Source organism: Monodelphis domestica, chromosome 7, assembly GCF_027887165.1.
Source record: "Monodelphis domestica isolate mMonDom1 chromosome 7, mMonDom1.pri, whole genome shotgun sequence".
In the NCBI taxonomy this organism is placed as follows: domain Eukaryota; kingdom Metazoa; phylum Chordata; class Mammalia; order Didelphimorphia; family Didelphidae; genus Monodelphis; species Monodelphis domestica.
This window is the reverse complement of record NC_077233.1, coordinates 233,020,301-233,045,958: the sequence shown is the minus strand read 5'-3', so window position 1 is coordinate 233,045,958 and position 25,658 is coordinate 233,020,301. Positions and strand designations below refer to the sequence as shown.

Genomic DNA, 25,658 nt, shown 5'->3' with positions numbered 1-25,658 from the left:
CCTGATCATCAAATGGAGATGTTTATAGGACCTACCTCCCAAGATTGCTGTATCAAAAGAGATAATTTTTGTATAGCAAAGGGCCTGACACTTAGTAGGTACTTAATAAACATCTATTTCCTTCCTTCAAAAACTGACAGTATTAGTCAAATGTGGCCTCAGACATATTTCTACTGTAAGAGAGGAATTTGTAAATGAGAGAGAGAAGATCCAGTGGAGCAAGGGGCAGCTCACATGCAGGAGGGGTAAGAAGAAAAACCCCAGGATTCCAGTGAGAGAACAAAAGCTGAGAGAACTAAAAAACTGCCAGCTCACCTCATTCCTCCAGCTGAGAGTCTGAGAAGAGGATCTCTGAGGCTGGGGCGGGGGGGGATCCCTCTGGATATCAACTGTTTCCCAGGGAACCCCAAAATCTTTCATTCAGCTTACAACATTGTAGACTGGGACTTTGAAGGAAGTTATCTACTGAGAAATTGCTCTCCAAAGCTTATTCTCTACCTCTCTCTCCCTAACTTGTCCTGGACTCCATTGCTCTAACTAGATTAGCTCAGGAGTAGGGACCAAACCAGCAGCTGACCATAAGAGGGATCAAGGCTGAAAGCCTGGACCCCTGAGATTTGTAGGGGTCAGTCTGCCAATCAATAGAGATGCTACCCACTCTCCTCACCTAATACCTTCATCTCTCCCTTCCCTGAGTGAACCCAAATAAAGTGTTTACTACTTAGATCAGGTTTGCCTAGTTCCTGACATTAAAGAGGGGGGCTGAAGATTTGGAGAGAACCATACCTTTCCCAAAAAAGGAGGTTTAGCTCAGGATTCTAGGGATCCAAATAACTAAATCCAAGGAACAACATCTCTCCTTGGGGGGGGGGGAATAAACCCAGGGGTTTGAAGAGAAGTGGCAGTTGGTGTACTTGAAGGACCCAGAGACAAGAAGGTCCATCTGGTCTCTCAACTATAGCTGAGACCAAGAAGGGAAGCTATGTGTCATTTCACTAAAGCTCTTGCCTCTAGTTTTAACCTCTACCTCCCAGAACCACACTCTGAGGAGACATACTCTGTCCCTCAGGGAGACAAAGCTGAGTTACCTTCCCCAAGGGGAAGAGAGGGGAAGATCAATATCTTCCCACTCTCAATTCTCTCCATTCTTTCTCTCCCTCTCTCCAGTTCCCCAATGTGTGTGTGTGTGTGTGTGTGTGTGTGTGTGTGTGTGTGTGAGATGCTCTTACTGGCCATATATTACACTACCCATAGGTTTCTAGTTGGGTTCAAGATAATATTTACTAGCTTCTATTAATAAGTCTGAAAATAATTTTCTCTCTACCATTCAACATTTTTATAAACACTTATTGTCTCTAAATTATTGTTTTTCTTGTCTTTATTTATTAATATTTTGTTTTAATATATTTGTTACTTATTCATATATTTTAATGTTTAAACAAGCAAGATTTAGGAATGATTGACTAAATAACTTAATATTATTAATAAATTAATATAACATTAATATATTATCATTGTCTTGATTAATGCAAAGATTAAACAATAAAAAGTTTCTGGACTCATCTCCTTGTCTCATCATTCTTATTGGATCTTTGCAAAACTTTCCTAGGGGCAGTTAGGTGGCAGAGCAGATAAAGCAACAGGCCCGGAATCAGGAAGACCTGGGTTCAAATCTGGTCTCAGATACTTCTTCGCTGTGTAACCCTGGGCAAGTCATTTAACCATTGTTTTCTTAGCCCTTGCCCTTCTGTCTTATAATTGTTATTAGAGCAGAAGGTAAGAGGGAGGGAGAAAGGGAAGGAAGGAAGGAAGGAAGGAAGGAAGGAAGGAAGGAAGGAAGGAAGGAAGGAAGGAAGGAAGGAAGGAAGGGAGGAAGGGAGGAAGGGAGGAAGGGAGGAAGGGAGGAAGGGAGGAAGGGAGGAAGGAAGGAAGGAAGGAAGGAAGGAAGGAAGGAAGGAAGGAAGGAAGGAAGGAAGGAAGGAAGGAAGGAAGGAAGGAAGGAAGGAAGGAAGGAAGGAAGGAAGGAAGGAAGAAACAAAGGAAATCCCTTCATTAACCAAATAGGGAAAACTGGGCCTGCAGCATCATACTCCCAGATGCCCCCAACACCTAAGGATACCTCTTATCTCTGTAAGCAGACTTCTCTTTACCTGAGCCTTGGCTCATGTCTGTCTGAAGAAGCTGCTTGGCTCTAATCACATCAACATTCAATCTTCCAGCACTTGGGAGATAATTCAGTGACAGCAGCAGCTCTCCCAGCTCCACTTCATTCTATAAAGAAAGAAGATGGTAAAGAGTTAAAAATGATAGCTATGGTGCTTCCAGAAAGTGACAGTCAGCAATTTCATATACATTTTAGAGAACCAAAAAAATCCCCCAAATTATAACAATATATATTTATCTTGGAAGAAGAGAAATTGTAACAATGTCTTACATGGTAGGGCAGCTTGGTGTTACAGTGGATAGAGTGCTGACCTGGAGTCAGGAAGACATCTTCCTGAGTTCAAATCTGACCTCAGACACTTATTAGCTGTGTGACTCTGGGCAAATCACTTAACCCCTTTTGCCTCAGTTTCTTCATCTGTCAAATGAACTGGAGAAGAAAATGGCAAGCCACTCCAGTATCTTTGCCAAGAAAATCCCAAATGGGGTCACAAAGATTCAGACAGGATTGAACCACCACAACAAATGTCTAGTGGCAAGAAAAAAGTCAGGATGAGCAGCCATAGCCTGGGATACAGTGGATGACCTTGGGTATCCAGCTGGCACTCAATTCTCACCTGTGGCTCCAAAAATATTTAGTACGCACAGCAGTCACAGCCCAATAAATCATTTTGGCAGATGGCCTAAATCAAGTCACAGATAACCAAAGAACCACAAACGTGTTGTTGAGTTAGGGGGATGTCTAACCCAAGCATGTGAAGATTTCCCCCTGTGGAATGGGCAGATGAGAACAATTTGTTCCAGTGGGCAAAGAAGGTGGCCAAAGTAGGCACTGTGGAGTGCTTCAAGCTTGGTCAAATATTTGACTTACAACAGCTCTCTGAAGGAGATACGTAAGGGCAAGAGGTTCTTCCCCATTTTGTAGATGAGAAAAGTGAGGCCCCCATACCTCAAGTGATTTACCACACCAAATAGAAGAAAAGTTCATGATATATTTTAAGGTATAGCTTCTCCCTGAAATGTACCTAATAGCGAACTTCCCTTGCTACCACACCAAAAGAGATTTCCGCTTCATTTTCCCTGTTTCCAGACTTATCCCTCTCTAGATCTCTGTATGCTCAGCTGCCAAACAGACATATTTCTGACCTATCTGACCATGCCACTCTCTTGATTAAGAAACTTTAATGGCTTTCTATTATCTCTAGGATAATATACAGAGCTATGTTCTTAGCATGTGTTGTTGAGTCATTTCAGTCAAGTCGGACTCTTTGGGACTCTGGGGTTTTCTTGGCAGAAATACTCAGTAGCTTGCCATTTCCTTCTCCAGCTCCTTTGACATATGAGGAAACTGAGGCAAACAGTGCTATGTGATTTGCCTAGGGTCCCACAGTCAGGAAGTCTCCAAGGCCAGATTTGAACTCAGGAAGATGAGTCTTTCTGACTTCAGGTTTGGCACTCTTTCCACTGTGCCATCTAGCTGCTTGGCATTATTCTATCTAGCTCTAGACACCCTTTCTAGTCTTATGACTCACCATCTCCCTTCACATTCTTCAGGATCCAAAACTGGCCTGCTTGCTATCCCTCATAGAAGGCATTTCATCTCCCATCTCCATGCTTTTGCAGAGGCTTCCCTCATGCCCAGAATGCACAACCTCCTCACTGGCTATCTTCGAATCCTTAGCTTCCTTCCAAGTTCCACTCTGATGCCACCTGCCACACAAGACTTCTCTTGAAAATCCCCTTCCTCAAGTCTCTCCCCCAGAATTCCTTTGTGGCTTTATTATGTATATATTTTGTATAAATGTATCTTCATATATGTTGTTTGTCCTAGTAGGATATAAGCTTTCTGAGGTCAGAAATATGGGTTTTCTTCCTTTATTTTGTCTGTTAGATAGATAGTCCAATGGAAAGAACATGGGATCCCAGGTCAGGTTCAAATCTAGTTTCAGACACTGGCTGTGAGACCCTGGGCAAGTCACTTAACCTCTGTCTGCTTCCATTTCCTCAACTGTAAAATGAAGATAATAATAGCACTTTCTTCTCAGGGATGCTGTGAGGACTAAATGAGATAATATTTGTAAAGTGCTGAACACTATCCTTGGCACAATACAGACATTTAAATATTTTTCCCTCTCACCTCTGGCCCAATGCCTAGCACACAGTAGGCACCTAATACATGCTTGCTGAACTAATAAATATAAAGGTACATCCTCATACAGGAAAAAGAAAATCATAGACCAGTTTTCCAATCTGTTTCCAACATTTTCTCAGCAGAAGCAGTAACCTCCTGGGCCTGAAATACAAAAATACACTGATTGTGCCCAGGAGACCACCAGATCACCCCTTTGATTCTAATAGCAAAAAGGAAAAAGAATTTCCTTTTTCACTCAGCAGATAATAACATCCTGTGTCTGGAAGGGCCATCAGCAGGTTCACAGAGACAGCACACCATAGCACATATGAGAGCTGCCCTAAGAGGAGACAGCTGCGGCTTCAGTTAGCTTCTCTAAATCCCTGGGTTTCCCAGAGTTCTTTTCCACCCACACCCCCATCCCCAGCCTTGTCCCTCCAACCCATCTACCGCCAATTTTGGAAGCTTTAATGCTACTGATGGCATGAAGACTAGGGGAATCTGAGGCTTAATTCTCTCAACTCAGCTTCCCCCAAATCACTTGGCCAATCTCAGAGCTAATGCAACCAGGAACAAGACCAGAAGAGGCAACTCTTTCCAGAAAGTGTCTGTGAAAACTAGCTCATTTCCAGGAGAGACGTACCAGCCACTGAATTCTTCTGGAGCCTCCAAGAGGCATTGACTGTGAAAGCCACAGCAAGTTTTGTCCCTCAAGGGCTCATAAATCAGACTGATAGGGGGCCTCCTTTTAAAAATTTAACCAGGTTTCATCTTGAGATGCAATTTGTGGGGAGAGGGCAAGAGGAGAGCAGGGGGAGGGAGGCTAAGGGGGAAAATGTGTAATTCAATCAATGTGGTTGATTTAACATTGAAGAAATTGAATTCTCTAAATCTAGCATTGTTTGGGGGTTATTTCATTCAGAGATGGGGCCAATTGGAGGACAATTTAGTCTAGTGAGAAATTAGCTTACATTTCAGTGTAATTGCATTGGGATGTGGAAGAGGGGAGAAAGAGAGAATAAAAAAGACCCAGTATGTCTTAGAAAGATGATAACTGTACATGCAATTACTGCTTTTCAATCCAGATGCAGGCAAAGTGCTGTCTCATCGTTCTCCACATCTGCTTTCATACCCTAGTCCTGTCTGTGAAAAAGCCTATAGAGAAGAGTTTGCAAGGAGATTTAGGATAAAGTATTTCTTTATCATAAAGAAGAACGTACTGTCTCTACCTGCTCCCTGTGAGCAAATCCAGGCCCCCACACTGCCTTTTTTTTTTAAACCCTTACCTTCCATCTTGGAGTCAATACTGTGTATTGGCTCCAAGGCAGAAGAGTGGTAAGGGCTAGGCAATGGGGATCAAGTGACTTGCCCAGGGTCACACAGCTGGGAAGTAGCTGAGGTCAGATTTGAACCTAGGACCTCCCATCTCTAGGCCTGGTTCTCAATCCACTGAGCTACCCAGCTGCCCCTCCCCCCACACTGCCTTTTTAAGGTAGGTGATAACCTATAACTGTGTTGGCAAACCAGTGGCACAAGTGCCAGAGGGGCCTGCTCCCACCCCCTCTCCACTGAGCCTGAGGTCATTTCTCACTTCACCTGCCCCTCTACCCAGCAGCCCAATGGGAGCTCTTCCTCCCTTCCCCATCTGGGATAAGGTTGGGGGGGGGGAGCTCACATGCACATGAGGGTTGCAATTTGGGCACTCAGTCTCTAAAAGGTTTACCATCACTGCCCTATAAGATTTAACCCCCAAAGACAAATTGTTATAGCCTTCATTAGCTAGAGAAAAAAATCAATAGCCTCCCATCTCCTTCAAATGCCTTGAAAAAAAAGGCCCTCAGGGGCATCTGGGTGGCTCAGTGGATAGAGAGCCAGGCCTGGAAGATGGCAGGTCCTAGGTTCAAATCTAACCTCAGACACTTCCTAGCTGTGTGACCCTGAGAAAGTCACTTAACCCCAATTGCCTAATTAACCCCAAACCACTCCTCTGCCTTGGAACCAATACATAGTATTGATTCTAAGATGGAAGATAAAGATTAAAAAAAAAAAGTAAAGTGGTCAACAGAAGTAGAAACCTGCTAAAATCAGTCTTAGGTAGTTAGAGAAATAGTTATACACTCATGGCTTATTTGTCTGGTTCTATCACCTATAAAATGGAAATAACAATAACAATAGCCCTACCTACCTCACAGGAGCTATAGGGAGGGTTACCTAATCTTCCTATTCTCTAGTTATCTCCTCTAGCCTTCCACTTCAGAAACTATGCCAGAAGATAGGAGTTGATCTGGGTTGAAATCTGACCTGACATTTCCTAATTGTGTGACCATAAACAAGTCACTTAACCCCAGTTGCTTAGCCTTTTACACTCTTCTGCCTTTACTTGATTCTAAGACAGAAATAAAACAAACAAATAGAGATTGATTTCTTTGGGCAGGTAGGTGGCCTGGAGAGGAGAGGTCCTAGATTCAAATCTGGATTCAGACAATTCCTGGTTGTGTGATCGTAGACAAGTCATTTAAGCCCAATTGCCTAGCCCTTACCAATCTTCTGCCTTTGAACATATATATATATATATATATATATATATATATATATATATATATATATACCATCTATTCTAAAACAGAGGAAAAGTGTTTTTAAAAAAAGAAAGAAACCATGCTTGAAAGAACTTCCACATGCAACCTTTTCTCCTCAAAGGTCTGCCTCTACAGATTATTGTGTCAGGAAAACCCCAGCCACTATTTTTCACTTCATTCCCTGCTCTCTAGCCATCTGCTTCACAGCCTTACCAACTACAACTGATTCTTCACTTTTCCCCCAATTCGGGAACTGCGAACCAGGATCAAATCAACTCCATCATTGCTCATGGATGGGGTGTATCAGCCTATTGTGGCTCCAATCACTATCCTGATAAATTTCTACTGGCTACCACTCCCCATGTCATTGTCAACCCCTTTGGATATAAGCTCCTTCATAATTAGGGACTGCCTTTGCTTTTGTGATTCTATCACCAGTACTTAGCATAATGTTTGGTATGTAACAAATGCTTTTTCATCTTTTTTTAAATTAAAAATAAATTCCAACTAAAAATCAAACCCCAATTTTTTAAACCCTTACCTTCCATTTTTGACTCAATACTAAGGATCGGTTCTAAGAAAGAAGAATAATAAGGGCTAAGCAATGAGGGTTAAGGGACTTGCCCAAGGTTACAAAGCTAGGAAGTATCTGAGGTCAGAGTTGAACCCAGGACTTCCCATCTCTAGACCTGGTTCTCAATCCACTGAGTCATCTAATTGCTCCTTTTTCATTCATTCTTCTTAATGTGATCTCATATTGGTATACTGTGATATTGCCTATATTTTTTGTATTTTAAAATTGGGGAGAAGATGTGACCTTATGAGTACTTGCTCAAGTCTACTTTGGGGAGCACAGAAATTATGAGGAGGTTCCAAAGCCCTGAGACATAAGGAAGGCCCTTTTTTGTGCCCAAGAAGAAACAAATATGACTTTTCCTCAAACCTATGATTCTCTAATGTTCAGGAACGCAACTCCCAAGTATCAAGTTTAAAAGCTAGCTATGTATCATCCTCATTACCCTTTTCAAGCAAGCTTAATTTTGCCTTTCTCAAGCACAGCAACAAAGAAAACCCATTACATTCTATGTTCTGTAGACCTTGCTATTCATTAAACATGAAGACATGAATCCATGATGTGGCATTTCCCACATCTTTTGATTTCCCAGTTGATTTCCCAGTAACCTTTTTCACTGGCATGTTCATAATTTTTGGCCAAGGCATCATTGTGATTAATAGATTAATAGACTAATGCTTGGGTTATACTCTGTGGTCACAGGAAGGACCAAAATATATCTAGGAGAGGGAAACCAAGGCTTTGCCCCAAGGCACCACACTTAGAGAGTCCTTTTAGCACTTCCAGTCCTTCAAGACTAATGAAACAACAGAGTTTAGTACCCAGTTAGCAAGAAGAACTAGTTTCGATAAGCAGCTGGAAATAAAGGCTGGGATAAGCTCCTCCCTTTTCTGCCCCTATTGCTTCACCATATCAAGAAGCATGGCAACTAAAGGTATGTGTTCCCCTTGCCCTCCCTTACTCAGAAGGAGGCAGAGTGGGCAAAAGTTGTGGTGTTTGTCCTTGATACAAAAAATTCCTAGTTATGGCTCTGGGACAAATCCATAATGAGGAACCCAACCCTTGACTTTGGTTTCATTAGTACTATCCTCTAACTGAAACAGGGAGAGAGTGGAGAGTTTTAGCCCACTGCCTGAGAGCCAGGGACCTTAACTTGGGGGGTCCAGGGATCCTTAAGGTATATATGGATACATTTCAGAGAATCCATGAAAGTTGGATGGAAAAAATGTGTGTGTAAGACTTTATTTTTACTAACATTTCACAATTTAGCATTTTCTTCATTTACTTAAATATATTCTTCTAAGATGGGATCAATAGGTTTCTCCAGATTGCCAAAGGGAATCTGTGCCATAATGCACAAAAAATTAAGAACTCCTACTCTAGAGGACTCCTTAGAGTATGTCTGTAAGTTGCTGGGTTCAGAGAGACCAGCTGCTGGCCTATGATAAGCACCCTCCACTTCAAAGTCTTGGAGTTGAAATTCAGAGTTAGGAAGTGATGAGCATGTCAACTTGTCATGATGCTTCTCAATGACACGTCTGCATGTTCCAATCACTAGAAATTGCAATTCCAGCCTCCTCTACCATGCAATGTCCTTACTTCCCATGGGCTGCTGAAACCTACTAGGCTTTGAAGCCAGCCCAGCTCTGAACAACTAGTAACTCCTAAACCTCTGAACTATACAACTAGAAAATCATGAAGGCACATTCAATCATTGAACAAGGAAGCATTTGGATAAGAAGCCACTTCGGACTTTTTCTCCAAAGCTTAAGGTTATAATGTATCTTCCTCAATAGAACAGACCAGGTTTCTTCCTACATTTTTCTTACTACCTACCCATCCCTGGGTGGAATATATGTATCCTCTCAAGACATAGCTTTAGAAAGTGCAGGGAATGGAGATAGCTAGATAGTATGGAAAGGAAGGAAGGAAGGAAGGAAGGAAGGAAGGAAGGAAGGAAGGAAGGAAGGAAGGAAGGAAGGAAGGAAGGAAGGAAGGAAGGAAGGAAGGAAGGAAGGAAGGAAGGAAGGAAGGAAGGAAGGAAGGAAGGAAGGAAGGAAGGAAGGAAGGAAGGAAAGAAGGAAGGAAGGAAGGAAGGAAGGAAGGAAGGAAGGAAGGAAGGAAGGAAGGAAGGAAGGGAGGGAGGGAGGAAGGAAGGATGGAAGGAAGGAAGGAAGGAAGGAAGGAAGGAAGGAAGGATGGAAGGAAGGAAGGATGGAAGGAAGGAAGGAAGGAAGGAAGGAAGGAAGGAAGGAAGGAAGGAAGGAAGGAAGGAAGGAAGGAAGGAAGGAAGGAAGGAAAGAAGGAAGGAAGGAAGGAAGGAAGGAAGGAAGGAAGGAAGGAAGGAAGGAAGGAAGGAAGGAAGGAAGGAAGGAAGGGAGGGAGGGAGGGAGGGAGGGAGGGAGGGAGGGAGGGAGAAAGAGAGAGAGGGAGAGAGAGAAAGAAAGAGAAAGAAAGAAAGAAAGAAAGAAAGAAAGAAAGAAAGAAAGAAAGAAAGAAAGAAAGAAAGAAAGAAAGAAAGAAAGAAAGAAAGAAAGAAAGAAAGAAAGAAAGAAAGAAAGAAAGAAAGAAAGAAAGAAAGAAAGAAAGAAAGAAAGAAAGAAAGAAAGAAAGAAAGAAAGAAAGAAAGAAAGAAAGAAAGAAAGAAAGAAAGAAAGAAAGAAAGAAAGAAAGAAAGAAAGAAAGAAAGAAGCATTAGTGCTACTTATAACAGGAATCATAGTAACTATGCTGTTCGATGGAAAGACGTATTAACTGATACAAAATGCAGTAAAAAGAATGAGAAAAGCAGAATAATGTGAACAAAGCCTGACAACTTTGTAGCAGTTCCTGTCATGAAATTACAGTCAGGAAGCTTGGCCCCACAGAAAAACTGTGAAAATACCTTCCTCTACTTTGCAGAGGTGGAGGACTACAGATGTGGAATACTGTTTACAAAAGGCTTTACTTTTGTGGGTCTCTTTTCTTTCTTTGTCTTCAAAAAAGTCTTTATTAAAAAAGCAATGGCTCACTCGAAGGGGCAAGAATACAACGGGAAATGCAGGGATCATAAAAACAAAAGATATCAATAAAAATTTAGTTAGGAAAAAATAAATTGGGCTTTTCCATGGTTAATTAACTCATCCCACAAGGTATGTCCAGGTCACTGAATTACAGGAACCAGCAGGAGACCCAAGTGGTCTAAGTAGCTTAAGAGTGGTCTAAGCAAGTGGTCTAAGAGACAAGCTCAGCAGCAGTGTGTAAACACACAACCCAAACCAACTTACGGGACCACAAGCAGCTGGAAGGTATAGTTAAGCAGTTTTACCCATCAGGCATTTCCACAGTCTGAACTGCAAGGACAACATTCCACCTTCAGTCATATCAGCATAATGTTAGCAGCAGGTTGGATTTGAAGCTGGAAGGTACAGGTAAACACTTTTCACAAGGTAGGAATGGATCGGGCCAGGCAGTCTAATTCAACCTTTCAAATATCACCCTTATGATGGAATTTGGGGAAAAGCATAACATGTACACCACAGGTTCTGGTGGCAAAGCAAGAAGAAGATGCTATTATTGTTGGTGAGTTGTATCTGACTTGAGGGTTTCTTGGCAAAGATACCAGAGTGGTTTGCCAATTCTTTCTCCAGGTCACTTTACAGGTGAGGAAACTTAGGGCAACAGAGCTAAGTGACTTCCCTAGGATCTCACAACCAGTAAATACTTGAGGCTAGATTTGAAGTCATAAAGATGATGAATTTTTCTGATTTCAAGCCCAGTGTTCTATCCACTGGCCATCTAACTGCCTGACTCTCGATCTATTTAAAAAAAAAACACCAAAAAACAAACAAAAAAACCCCTTTACCTTCTGCCTTAGAATCAATACTGTGTATTGGTAGGGGCTAAGCAATGGGTGTTAAGTGACTTGCCCAGGGTCACACAGATAGGAAGTGTCTGAGACCAGATTTGAACCCAGGACCTCCTATCTGGTTCTCAATCCCCTGACCCACCCAGCTGCCCCCAGACTCTATTCTTAAAACTCAGAGGGTGATCTGACCTGCAATGATTATGAGCCCCTAGCAAGAGAGATATTTCATAATTGGGCATTGCTCTAAATATCAACAGATGTTCCATCTAATCATCTAGCCACCCAAACACAAAATGGTCCTTAGTCTCCACTCAGGTGACAGAATCCATAAAATTTATATTCACCATCTCAAAAAGTCAGCTCACAGGATTCAGATCTAGAAGGAATGTCAGAAGCCATCTTATCCAATTCCCTCATTTTACAGATGAGGAAACTGAGGTCCATAGATGTTAAGTGGCTAGATGCTACAGAGCATCTGCTAGACTTGGAATAAGCAAGATCTGAATTCAAATCCTGCCTCAGACACTGAAGAGCTGTGTTACTCTAGGCAAGTCATTTTTATCATTCAGCCTCAGTTTTCTCATCTGCAAATGGAGATAATAATAATAGCATCTATCTCACAGGGGCAGGAAGATCAAATGAGATAACATGAAAGAAAAGTGCTTTGCAAACTTTTAAGTACTGTCTAAATACTAGCTCTTATTATTACCATTACCCAATATGGGATTTGTACCCAAGTCTTCTTACTCCAGATCAGTGCATTCTCCATTGGGCCACCCTGACTTTCATCATCTAGGCAATTGGAAGGTAGCTTTTTGCCAACTTAGCCTGGCTAAAATAAAAGAATGTCAGCTATGTTCCTTTCTTGCTCTGGCTTGCATTTCATTCAGCATCTAGAAATGAGCAATATTGAAAGCCTTAAGAACTCTGATCCGAACAATGATCAACCAGAATGCCGGAGGACTGATAACGAGGCAAGTGACCCACCTCTTGATGGAGAGGGCACAGATTCAGGGTGCAGAATGAGACGTGCATTTTGGAGCACAGTCCATGTGGGAATTGGTTTTGCTTGGCTATACAAATTTGTTATAGGGGGTTGTTTTTATTTTAGTGGGTTAGGGAATGCGAGAGGAGAGAAAATCTATTTTTGTTGATTAAAAAAATAAAATTTAATTAAAAAAAAGTTTAGAAATTGCATCTCAAAAGCAAATTTATCCATAAGACATTTCCACAGCCTGAACTTCAAGGACAACATTCCACCTTTGCCCACGTCAGCACAATGTCAGTAGGAGGTTTGATTTGAAGATGAGCCCAAGCCTGAATTGCCTTCTACCTAGAAAAAATCTCTTTCTCCTGTTGTTTCTTTTTCTTTTTAAATCTTAGGATCAATATTAACTATTAGTTCCAAGGCAGAAGAGTGGTAAGGGCTAGGTGATGGGGTTTAAGTGACATGCCCAGGGTCACACATCTAGAAAGAGTCTGAGGTCACATTTGAACCCAGGATCTCCCCTCTCCAGGTCTGGCTCTCAATCTACTGAGCCACCCAGCTGCCCTGCTCCTTTTGTTTCTTTTCAACACAATTAAGCTCTGATAAAAAAATTAAAAAAAAGCATTTGGGATCAAAAGGCATTGGTCAATCACTCCTCCAAGAGTCACTTAATTGGGTTGGGCCAGCAGCGACTTCTCTGCCTTCCCACTCTAGTTGAGATCTTTCCCATCTGCTAAACACAATCAGAAAAGAATTGCTTGGAATATGCTCTTTTACCACTTGTAAAAGCCTTACCATGACTGCTACAGAAGAACCTAATGAGGAAAATGGGAGGGAAGAAAGAGATTCGGAAGATCGTGTAAACCCGGGCAACAGAGCTGTGTTTTCCCTTTTGATGTCTGAAGAGTTTGTGTTCATGGCTCAATGGCTGTCCAGATTAAATCAATCTACTTCACATCCTCTGAAGAGGCTGGAAAAAGGGAGGCGCAGCTGCCACCCTGAGTTGGTTTTTCAGTGGTTTTTACTCCTTAGACACCCATTAATGGCAAACTACTCGAGAGTATGTCTGTTCAATAACAAGAAGTAGGCACAGGGGGAGCCTGGCCTTTGGTACCACACAGAACTTGCCAGCCATGGCAGGTCCAAGCCCCATACCCAAGAGAACTGAGCGTGGGAGAACAAAGCATCGCCATTCTTTGGAACTCTAATCCATGCCATTATCAACCTCAATTGTAGAGGAGAGATAGTGAAGCATGCTAGTCACCTTCTAACTCAGGGTACAGGATGAAATTTTTTTAAATGTGTGTATATGTAATTTGGGGCCAGCTAGGTAGCTCAATGGATTGAAAACCAGGTGTAGAGGTTCTGAGTTCAAATCCAGCCTCAGATACTTCCAAGCTGTGTGACCCTGGGCAAGTCACTTAACCTCCTTGCCTAGTCCTAACCACCCTTCTGCCTTGGAATCAAAGCACAATATTGATTCTGAGATAGAAGGTACCTTACCAAATATGCATGGTCAAAACAAATTCCTGCATTGGCCCAATGCAGGAATTTGTTTTGACCATGTATATTGGGGCACCTAGGTGGTGCCGTGGACACTGGGCTTGGAATCAGGAAGATGTATTTTCTTCAGTTCAAATCTTGTGACCCTTAACCCTGTTTGCCTCAGTTTCCTTATCCATCAAATAACCTAGAGAAGGAAATGGCAAACCGCTCCAGTCTCTTCACCAGGAAAACTCCAAATGAGATCCTGAAGAGTTAAAGTCAACTGAAAAGACTCCACAACATGCATATTCTTAAGTAATTTGTTTCTCTTCCTTAATAGGGGCAGGAGTGGGAGGGGGAAAAAACAGATTTGTTCACTGAAAAAAAGTATAAAAACTTAAAAAAAAGAAATCTAGTCTTTTCTCTCAGATGCATCCCTGTTTATCAACTGATTAAAAATCACTCTCTTTGTGCCCTCCGTCTGCTGTGAGCAGCTCCCTTTCTACGGATGGGGGCGGGGGGGGGGGGGGCTGTCATGTTTCCCAGTGTGTGGCTCGAGGACCCTGTGGGAGAAGCAGACTATCTGTATTAGGCACCGTCACTCAGAGGCTTAAGTCAGCTTAGCCGCTGTGTTGTCAAGGACAATCGGGTTTACACTGCCATTTCAACTCACCCCAGGAAAGCAATTTCCTTGTTTGATTAGAGGCCTAACTGACAGCGCCCTGGTCATCTGGATGGTGTGAATGCCGCAGGGGCCGCTGGGAAGTGCAGAATTATACTCTCTGCCCCTCTGGTTTGTCTTTGATCCAGTCGCCTCCCTGAGAAGCCTGGGAGCTGCATCAGACTAAACCAGACCCAACCAAAAAGCCTCTTTGTTCTCCCCAAAAGGAGCAGAAGCCTACAATGGCCCCAAACTGGTCCCAAGGAGGTCATGGTGGTGGCTCCTTCAGTGAGGAATTTCAACACTTGCCCTTTCACCTGCTTGCCCTCTTCTACACACCCAACGCTTCTTTTCCCCAGTTTCATTCTCATCTTAGAATCAATACTAACCAAGGCAGAGGAGCAGGAAGAGTTAGGCAGTGGGAGATAAGTGACTTGCCCAGGGTCCCACAGCTAGGAAGTGGCTGAGGCCAGATTTGAACCCAGGACCTCCTGACTCCAGCTTGAAGAAAAATGGAGATTTTGTAGTCAGGAGAAAGGTAAGGAGACAAGAGATGGGGTGAGATATAAGAGGAATCAGGAGTTAATGAATGTTACTATGTATTATATATTAAGTATATTATATATTAGTACTATATATGAATTATAAATTTATTTGATATATTGTATAATTACATAGTAGTGTTACATATGATATATAATTATTTATTCCTTTCCTATATATGTCAGTGTCATATAATTCTGTGTTAGAATTTATTATTCAGTCATTTTTCAGTCATGTCCTACCCTTTGTGACCTCATTTGGGATTTTCTTGGCAAAGATACTGGAGTGGTTTACCATTTCCTTTTCCTGCTCAGATGAGAAAACAGAGGCAAACAGGATTAAGAGACTTGGCCAGGGTCATATAGCTAATAAGTGTCTGAGCCTAGATAAGAATTTAGGACAATCTGGCCTCAGACACTTCCCAGCTGTGTGACCCTGGGCAAGTCACTTCACCCCCATTGCCTAGCCCTTACCACTCTTCTGCCTTGGAGCCAATACACAGTATTGATTCCAAGATGGAAGGTAAGGGTTTAAAAAAAAAAAGAAGAAGAACTCAGGACAATGTCTTCTTGATTCTAGCCCAGTACTCTATCCACTGCACCACCTAGCTGCCCCTACATATAAATATAATCTATAATTACATATTCGTATCATATAAACTGTAAATATACAGTAACATAATATATATTACATGATATCTAATAATAATACATTATTATTATCTATTAAGGCTGGAAAGATAAGATGTGGCCAGGTGTGAAGGGCTTTAAATATGAAACAAAGGAGTTTATATACATCCTAGAGGTAAGAGGGAGCCACTGCAATTTATTGAGTGAGGGAGCAACACTGTTAGACCTGCCCTTTAGGGAAAGCTCTCTGGCAGCTGCCTGGAGAAACATATGAAAGAAGGAAGTTAACTGGGAAAAGATCCAATCATCTTTTGACTCATACTTCCCTAACTTCCATGGCTTAGTTTACTGCTAATTAAAATTTAGAAACCAAGCTCTTTCTTCAGCATGAGTTCTCTTGAGCTGAGAATCCTCCTGGAGCTGAAAGATAGCTTTTTTTTTTTTAATTAAACCCTTATCTTTCATCTTAGATTCTATACAGTGTATTGGTTCCAAGGCAGAAGAGTGGTAAGGGCTAGGCAATGGCGGTCAAATGACTTGCCCAGGATCACACATCAGGGAAGTGTCTGAGGCCAGCTGGCTCTCCATCCACTGAGCCACCCACCTGCCCCACCCCCAATATTCTTTTAATTGGGTCAATGGATGGCACAGTTGGATAGAGTTCAGGGCTTGGAAGTCAGGAAAACTCATCTTCCTGAGTTCAAATCTGGCCTCAGACACTCACTAGCCATATGATTCCCTTAATAAGTCACTTAACCCCCACCCCCACCCCCCACCCCCCTGGTTTCCTGATCTGGAGAAGGATATGGCAAACCACTCCAGTGTCTCTGCCAAGAAAGCCCCAAATGGAGTCACAAAGAAATAATGGAACAATCAAAATTCTTTGAATTTCCTGAATTGTTTCTGCAGCATGAAAAGGTGGCCAGAGAAGATACCAGGGCGTCCTGCTTGGAGGCTAAGAAATCCAAAGTAAGGTCCCAGAAAAAGAGGCCTTTCCCCTGAGGAGGGCTGCAAAGCTCTGGGGCTCTCTCTGTCTTTGCTCCGTCTCCCAGAGCATCTCTCTCCATGAGATACATTTGCATCCCTTACTGCTGCGATTGACCACCCAAAGTGAGGGAAGACAACCTCCTCCGGGCAGGCAGTGACTGAGAAGCCAAGAAAGTCAAGGAACAGAAGGCAGAAAGCCTAGAGGGAAGGCAGCTCCCGGCCCACTGAAAAGACTGACATTTACCTTGACAAGAGCCTTGACTGTGGAGGCCTTTATGCATTGGGGGCAATAATAGACTAGCAAACACAGTTATTCGTTCTTATTTACCAGGTCAGGATATTTAGGTCTCGCCTGGGGTACCACATTGTCTGGTGGCCATAGGAGCCCCACACAGACTCCAGGAGCTACTTTTGCCACAGTTTCAGCAGGCGGCCTGGGGCAACTTTAACCCCCAGCGTCCACTGGGAAAAACACATTTGAAAATCAAACGTCTTACTCATTGAACTACCAAAAAACTTCTTTACTGAATTAGAAAAAACCATAACTAAATTCATTTGGAAGAACAAAAGATCAAGGATATCCAGGGAAATCATGAAAAAAAAATGCAAAGGAAGGTGGCCTTGCAGCCCCAGATCTCAAACTATACTATAAAGCAGTGGTCATCAATATGGTACTGGCTAAGAGACAGAAAGGAGGATCAGTGGAATAGACTTGGCGTAAATGACCTCAGCAAGACAGTCTATGACAAGTCCAAAGATCCAAGTTTGGGGGACCAAAACTCACTATTTGATAAAAACTGCTGGGAAAATTTGAAGACAGTGTGGGAGAGATTAGGTTTGAATCAACACCTCACACCCTACACCAAGATAAACTCAGAATGGGTGAATGGCCTGAATATAATGAAGGAAACTATAAGCAAATTAGGCAAACACAGAATAGTATACATGTCAGACCTTTGGGAAAGGAAAGGCTTTAAAACCAAGCAAGAGCTAGAAAAAAACACAAAATGTAAAATCAATAATTTTGATTACATCAAATTAAAAAGGTTTTATACAAACAAAAGAAATGCATCCAAAATTAGAAGGGAAGCAACAAATTGGGAAACAATCTTCTTTACAAAAACGTCTGACAAAGGTCTAATTACTCAAATTTATAAAGAGCTAAACCAGTTGTACAAAAAATCAAGCCATTCTCCAATTGATAAATGGGCAAGGGACATGAATAGGCAGTTTTCAGTCAAAGAAATCAAAACTATTAATAAGCACATGAAAAAGTGTTCTAAATCTCTGATAATCAGAGAAATGCAAATCAAATAACTCTGAGGTATCACCTCACACCAGCAGATTGGCTAACAGGCCAGCAAAGGAAAGTAATGAATGCTGGAGGGGATGTGGCAAAGTGGGGCACTAATGCATTGCTGGTGGGGTGTGAATTGATCCAACCATTCTGGAGGGCAATTTGAAACTATGCCCAAAGGGCGATAAAAGACTGTCTGCCCTTTGATCCAGCTATAGCACTGCTGGGTTTATACCCCAAAGAGATAATAAGGAAAAAGACTTGTACAAGAATATTCATAGCTGCGCTCTTTGTGGTGGCCAAAAATTGGAAAATGAGGGGATGCCCTTCAATTGGGGAATGGCTGAACAAATTGTGGTTTATGTTGGTGATGGAATACTATTGTGCTAAAAGGAATAATAAAGTGGAGGAATTCCATGGAGACTGGAACAACCTCCAGGAAGTGATGCAGAGCGAGAGGAGCAGAACCAGGAGAACATTGTACACAGAGACTGTGGTACAAACAAATGTAATGGACTCCTCCATTGGTGGTAATTCATTGATCCTGAACAACTCAGAGGAACCTATGAGAAGAAAACTATCCACATTCAGAGGAAAAACTGTGGGAGTAAAAACACCAAAAGAAAAACAACTGCTTGAATACATGGGTTGAAGGGATGTGGCTGGGGATGTAGACTCTAAATGAACATTCTGGTGCAAACACCAACATGGAAATAGGTTCTGATCAAGGACACAAGTAATGCCCAGTGAAATTGCGTATTGGCTGCGGGAAGAGTGGGTGGAGGGGAGGGAGGGAAATAATGTGATCATTGTAACAAAGGAATAATGTTCTAAATTGACTAGATGAACTTATTCAAATGGAAAAAAAAATAAAAAAAAAAAACAAACGTCTTCTGTCCTGCCTGCCCCAATGGTGGTAAGACTAAGACCCTGTGCTTCCAGACCTCATAGAATCTTGAGAACGATGCCTGGTGGGCCCCTGGTTTTCTTTTTCCTTAGCCTTTTGTATATTTTTAAAGTTTTATTAATAATAACTAAAGTACAGGGGGCAGCGGGGTAGCTCAGTGGATGGAGAGCCAGGCCTAGAGATGCGAGGTCCTGGGTTCAAATCTGGTCTCAGACACTTCCTAGCTGTGTGACCCTGGGCAAGTCACTTAACCCCCATTGCCTAGACCTTACTGCTATTCTGCTCTGGAACCAATACGCAGTATTGATTCCAAGATGGAAGGTGAGGATTTAAAATAATAATAATAATAACTAAAGTAAAAAAAAAACCACCTGAACTCAGCTCTGTTGGGAGTTAAAGAGCGTGGGAGGAGTTACAGCCCACTTAAATACAATCACGCAAAACAGGAGGATGCAAGAAAAGGGAAAAGGATTCTAGGTAATACAGAAAGGAATTTTGGGTAATGTTTTTTGGGGTTCAAGAATGTCTAACTATACAGGTGCCACCCCATCCGTGCCAGGTTTGCCATTTAGTGACTTGACCCCCCCAATGACTGTCCTTGACTTTTCCTGTATCTCTAACTGTTTAGATTTGATCGTGGTTCAGTTGTGTCCAATTCTGCGTGATCTGTTTATTGATCGGTTTGTTCCGATGCTATATAATATATAATTATGTCAATGTGGTATAATTCTATAGTAGTATTTATTGTTCAGTCCTTTTTCAGTAGTGCTCGATTCTTTGTGACCCTTTTCAGGGTTTTTATAACAGAGATACTGGAGCGGTTTGCCATTTCCTTCTCCAGATCATTTGACAGATGAGGAAACTGAGGCCAACAGGGTTACGTGACTTCCCCAGCTAGTAAGTGTCTGAGGCCAGATTTGAACTTGAGAAGATGAGTCTTCTTGACTCCTGGCCCAGCACTCTCATTGTATCACCTGGCTCCTCTGAAACAGGTTTACCATAGAGTGACTTGACACCCCAACTATGGTCCTCACGTTTGTGGTAGTACAAATTTTCCTGAAACTCAAACTCTCTAAATTTTATAAAGGAGTTTCATGTGAAAATGAGCCTCTGAAATGCATTGAGAGGACACTATGGTTGTGGTGGTAGGAGTCTGGCTTTCAAATGACAAGATCTGAGTTCCGATATTACCTCTGCTATTCATTATCTATCTGTGTGACTTTGACTTATTTACCTCCTTTCTCTGAACCTAAGTTTCTTCATCTGTAAAATGACTAGACTAGATTAGAGCAAGGGTTCGTAACTTTTTGTCTGGTGAACCCTTCCCCAAAGGATGTTTGGTTTTTTTTAACCCTTACCTTCCATCTTGGAATCAATACTGTGTATTGGCTCCAAGGTAGAAGAATTATAAGGTCTAGGCAATGGGGTTAAGTGACTTGCCCAGGGTCACACAGCTGGGAAATATCTGAGGTCAAATTTGAACCCAGGACCTCTCATCTCTAGGCCTGGCGCTCAATCCACTGAGCTACCCAGCTGCCCCACCACCACCCCTCCCCCAGGATGTTTTTAAATGCATAAAATAAAATGCAAAGGATTACAAAGTAAACCAATTATGTTGAAAAAGTGGTTATCAAAATATAGATGTTTATTTTAAAATTCACAGACCCTTAAGTTAAGACCCCCAAAACTGATGATTCCCTCTAGCTTTAAATTTTATAACACCAACATTTTCCCATTAAATCTTTTTAAGAGTCACCCAAGGGGCAGAAAAGAGGCAGTCGGTCAGCTTTATTTAAACTAATTAATGGAATCAGAAAGGGGGGATGCAACATCCTGGCCACTCAGGGAAGGAGGGAGGGAAAAGACTTGGAAGCTTTAATGTAACAAACAAACAAATTAAAAAAAAAAATGACCCAGCAGTGTTATTGCAGCTACACCAGATTCCCAGCCAGTGGGCTGTGTGTCAGACTTATTACAGAGGGTCCACAACTTCCCAGGTGCCATTTTGATCTTTCTTTAGAGCCATAAAATAGGCAATGACTCAAGATAACAAATGAGTAAATATTCAGACTGGGTTTTATTTTTTTTACATAATATATAAATGTATTTAACTAATTTTAAAAATAAATTTAGTTTTATATTTTATGTATAAATATAAATGTTTTCTTATCATTATTGTTTCAGACTAATAATTTTATTTTAGTAAGGAACTGTCAGTATGAAAACTCACAGCTTTGCCATGCAGAATGGCAAAGAATCTGTATCTTAGAGCTTATTTTAGAGTTGTATCTTGGGATCAAATTCAAATAGAAACAGATTCCTTAAGGTTTATAAAAACTTAGAAAATGACAAATTAACATTATCTGTGTTGTATTGCATTTTAATTTATTTTGTTCAACATTTCCCTATTCTATTTTAATCTGGATCATCTTTCACTGGGGAGTTTGGCCATCCATGAGGCTCTCACAGGCTCCAAGTTTGACATCTCTGTCTTGGAAGATTTGCCTAGGGTCACAAGTCGATGTACATCAAAGTCAAAATTTGAACTCAGACCTTCCTGACTCCAATAACCATGCTACATTGCCTCTCATATCTTCTGCAAGTTGAATAATATTTCACATATACAATTGTGATTAATAAAATATGAATTCAATTTATTTATTTTTTTTAAAACCCTTACCTTTTATCTTAGAATCCATTCAGTGTATTGGTTCCAAGACAGAAGAGTGGTAAGGGCAAGGCAATGGGGGTTAAGTGACCAGGATCACAGAGCTAGGAAGTGTCTGAGACTAGATTTGAACCCAGGACCTCTTATTTCTAGGCCTGGCTCTCAATCTACTAACTCACCTCACTATCCTATAAATTCAATTTAAGTGTGAATTCAATTTAAAAGTGTTACCAAATGTATGTTAGCTTATCAATATAATATTGATATATTAATCATATATATATCAATAATATATATATAATATAATAATCAAATAATATAATAATATCTCAAATAAATATTTAAAAGAGAAATGGAAAGGCATTATGGTTTTGTGGATTCGTGAAGGGCTCGCTGGCCTTGGAATCAGGAAGGCAGGCCTGAGTTCAAGTCAGATTTCTGATGAATGTGATCTGCAACCTTGGGAGCAAGTCCCTACCCTGTCACTGATGTGCACTGTTTGTGGGAATTTCTTTGCATCATAGAGCTAGAGCTAGCAGGGACCTCGTACCTTGTCTCATTTTCTTACAGAAAAGGAAATTGAAGTCCAGGAGTAAGTTAAGTGACTTGATCAATATCATAGAGGGGATTAGCATTACCAAGAGCTCCCCACACTGATGAAATCACAGTTCTGAAGAAAAAATAGCACCATCCCCCCTGCAAGGAATGATTGAAGCAGGGGGTAGTTATACCCAAGAAGGCTGGAAGTCAGTCACATGGTCTTCGAATAAAATGAAATAAACATGAAAGCCCTACGTCAAAGCATGGTGCTGTGACCCAGAATTCTTGGGTCTTGAATCCAACAGACTCAACCCCCATCTAATCAAAATCACACTCAGCTGGGTTTGGCAATTTCAGGGATATGAACACAAACCATGTAGCCCTCAGGGTTGAGAAGGAAAGACCTTTACCCTGATGGGGATTTAGATGCTTTGACAGTTCCTAAAAGGCAAATCCATCCTCAAAGGACAAAGGTTTAACTGCCCTTTGAGGTCTTTCTGTTTCCTCATCTGGGTCTAGAAGGTTCCTTCTAGCTTTTTTCTTTTTAAATTCTTACTTTTTGTCTTAGTAACAACTCTAAGACAGAAGGGCAAGGGCAAGGGAATTGTGGGTTAAGTGGCTTGCCCAGGGTCCCACAGCTTGGAAGAATCTGAGGCCAGATTTGAACCCAGGTTCTCTAGATGCTAGTCCTGGTACTCTCCTAGCTGCCTTACGCTTTAAGCCTTCTACTGATTTTATATACTGTACTCAGAGAGTGAGTCCCAGGAAAAAGATGAAAAAACAACCTGGTACTCTAAGCACAGCTAGCTGGTGAAGTGGTGCACTGGCTTAAGAGTCAAGATCTGAGTCCAAATCTGGCCTCAGAAACGAACTAGCTGTGTGGTCCTGGGCAAGTCACTTAACTTTGTCTCAGTTTCCTCATCTGGAAAATAAGCCTGAGAAGGAAATGGCAAAGTATTCCAAGATCTTTGCCCAGAAAACCCCAAAGGAAGTCACAAAGAATTGGAGACCATTGAAAGAAATGAGTAACAACAAGCATCAAAGATTTTGCTTCTGTATTTGTATTCCTAGCACTTTGCACAGTATTTGGCACACAGTATGTGCTTGATGAATGGTTTGGTTTGGTTTGGTTTTCATTCAAGGTCTATTACTTCTCAAGGGGGAAACTTTGAGGGAAGCAACCCAGATGTATTGGGCTTTTTAGGTGTGGGTTTTTTAAACCTCGTTATTTTGTGAGGACACCACCATTGTTCTGACAGCTATGGATATCTCTCGGAAAACTCCTCTTCCTCAACTTGTTCAATGCTATTCAGTATTCACCCCCAGGCAATAAAAGGCTGCACTTCCTATAGAGTAAATCTCAGCCTCGCCTTCTTATGAAACATAAATATCTGCCGGACCCATGTGCAAATATCACTTTTTAACAAAACACATTTCCTTATGTTTGTACAAAATCCAACCCTTCTGCCAATAAGCTTCTAAAATCAAGCCTACTGAGAAGAATTTGGCTGTGGAATACACCACCACCATGCTCCTCCGGCTACGCCCGTGCCCGTTAGCCTTTAGAGAGATCACAGTTTTCCTAGCAAAGGTTCATAGCCTGGAGTCTATGAATTTGTTGTTGTTTTTAATATTTTGATAGCTGACTGTCAAAATAATTTGTTTCCTTCATAATCCTATGTATTTCTCTTAATGCATTTAGTCTTTTTTTTAAACCGTTACCTTCCATCTTGGAATCAATACTGTTTATTGGTTCCAAGACAGAAGAGTGGTAAGGGCTAGGCAATGGGGGTCAAGCGACTTGCCCAGGGTCACACAGCTAGGAAGTGTCTGAGGCCAGATTTGAACCCAGGACTTCTTGCCTCTGGACCTGATTCTAAATCCACTGAGTCATCCAGCTGCCCCCTCATGATTTTTTTAAAGGACTTTAAAACCCCCTATCCTCAAAAGAGGTTTATGTCTAACTCCCATGCCCAGAGGTCAGTGCCTGCTCTCAGATGTGTTTACATAGCATTATACCTGCACAGTGTCTCAAAAAACATTTTTCAAGTGCATTGTGGTCACACAATAGAACTGTAACATAATATCATTAATATATAATTAAATAATGATTTAAATAAATAAATAATGAAGCTATTATTATTGCCATTTCCCCCAAAAGGACCCACAGGCCCCAAAGTTTAATGCCTTGCCCAGGGTAACGCAGCAAGTTCACGAGAGAATACCTTGTAGTCGTAGAACTCAATGGCTTTTCCACCCAGTTATAGATTTTGTCATTAGACATCAAATCACTACACCGCCTGTGAAGCTACTAAGCAATGTCATTCATAGTCTATTTCCTCCAAACTCCTTAGAAAAAACCTACTAACTACACCTTAGGCAATTTTATTTTTCAGCAACCAAGGATGCTGAGCCAATGCAAAGCAAGGATTTATTTCCATCCTTTATTACCAGAACCCCAGTTCACCTTAATCTACCCTTCTGAACAGGGTGTCTCTTCATGGGTTATTTGACTTGATGCTTCTTTCAAACAGTTTTTATATACAATGTGTTAACACCCAAACTGAAATTCCCCTTGTTCTGGGGGTCATAATGTACGAGAGGACCCCCAAACTGGCAATGAACACTCGACTCAGACTCCCCAAGAGCTTCACTCAAAAATGCAAAGTTCAAACTGCTTGGATGGCCAAGCAGGATCCTACGATGAGAACCACAGAATGAATATATTCTGCATCCTTAAAATAGCCCTCTGATATTTCCATGGCTTTTCCATGGCATAGAATGCAGAGCAACCCTAACCCCCTAATGCTGAAAAGTGAGATGGTTCCATCCTTTTATCCATCACATACCACATAACCAGTCGAACTCATTTTTTACCCTCTACACCAACTGACTGATTGATGAAATTATTGCCTCACTGGGTGGATCATAGATTCAAAATGGAAAAAAAAAATGACCAAAGAGGTCGTTTCATCCAGCTCCCTTTCATTTTACAGATGAGGAAACTGAGGCCAAAAGAGGGTAAAAAATGAGTTCGACTGGTTATATGGTGTGTGATGGATAAAAGGATGGAACCATCTCACAAGTCACACCAATCCAGCAACATTTTGCCCTGTACCAAACCAGAGCAAGCCAGTGGATCTTGCTGTATAACCTGTAGGGTTTCAATGATGATTTTCCCCCCATTCTCTAACACAGACTTTCCTGAGAGGGTCTTTATTCAGAAGAAATATTTATTCTACTAAATGTAACTTTGAAATCAGATTATCTAGAAGAGAAAAATGTAAAATAACAAGTCATTATGGCCTCATTTTTTTAGAATCTCCCCGTTAAAGCATCCTGGAAAATACTTAGTAGAAGTGTGAGGCAAATGACCAGCACAAGATATTTGCTCCTAAACAGGATTTATGGGTCCAAACCTGACTGATATAAATTAACAATCATCTACTTAACAACCTCAAACCTGACAAAGTTAGCAGTGTATAGAGACCCAGGCCTGGAATCAGAAAGACATGGCTTCAAATATGGCATCAGATACTCCCTAGCTGTGTGACCCTGGGCAAGTCACTTAACCCCAACTACCAAGCCTTTATTCTTCTTCTGCCTTGTAACTGAGAGTTTCTATTCATTCTAATACAAAAAAAATGGTTTAAAAATTA

General features: G+C 41.4%; 1 protein-coding gene across 2 annotated transcripts in view; it reads right to left on the bottom strand.

Annotated features, from left to right (window-relative positions):
• SYT17 (synaptotagmin 17) overlaps positions 1 to 25,658 on the bottom strand; it is an 83,763-nt gene that overhangs the window by 37,403 nt on the left and 20,702 nt on the right. For both annotated transcript variants that reach the window (XM_056806578.1, XM_056806579.1), the window contains exon 6: positions 2,151 to 2,271. In XM_056806578.1, the coding sequence (XP_056662556.1) occupies positions 2,151 to 2,271 (121 nt within the window). The remainder of the gene's footprint in view (positions 1 to 2,150; positions 2,272 to 25,658) is intronic.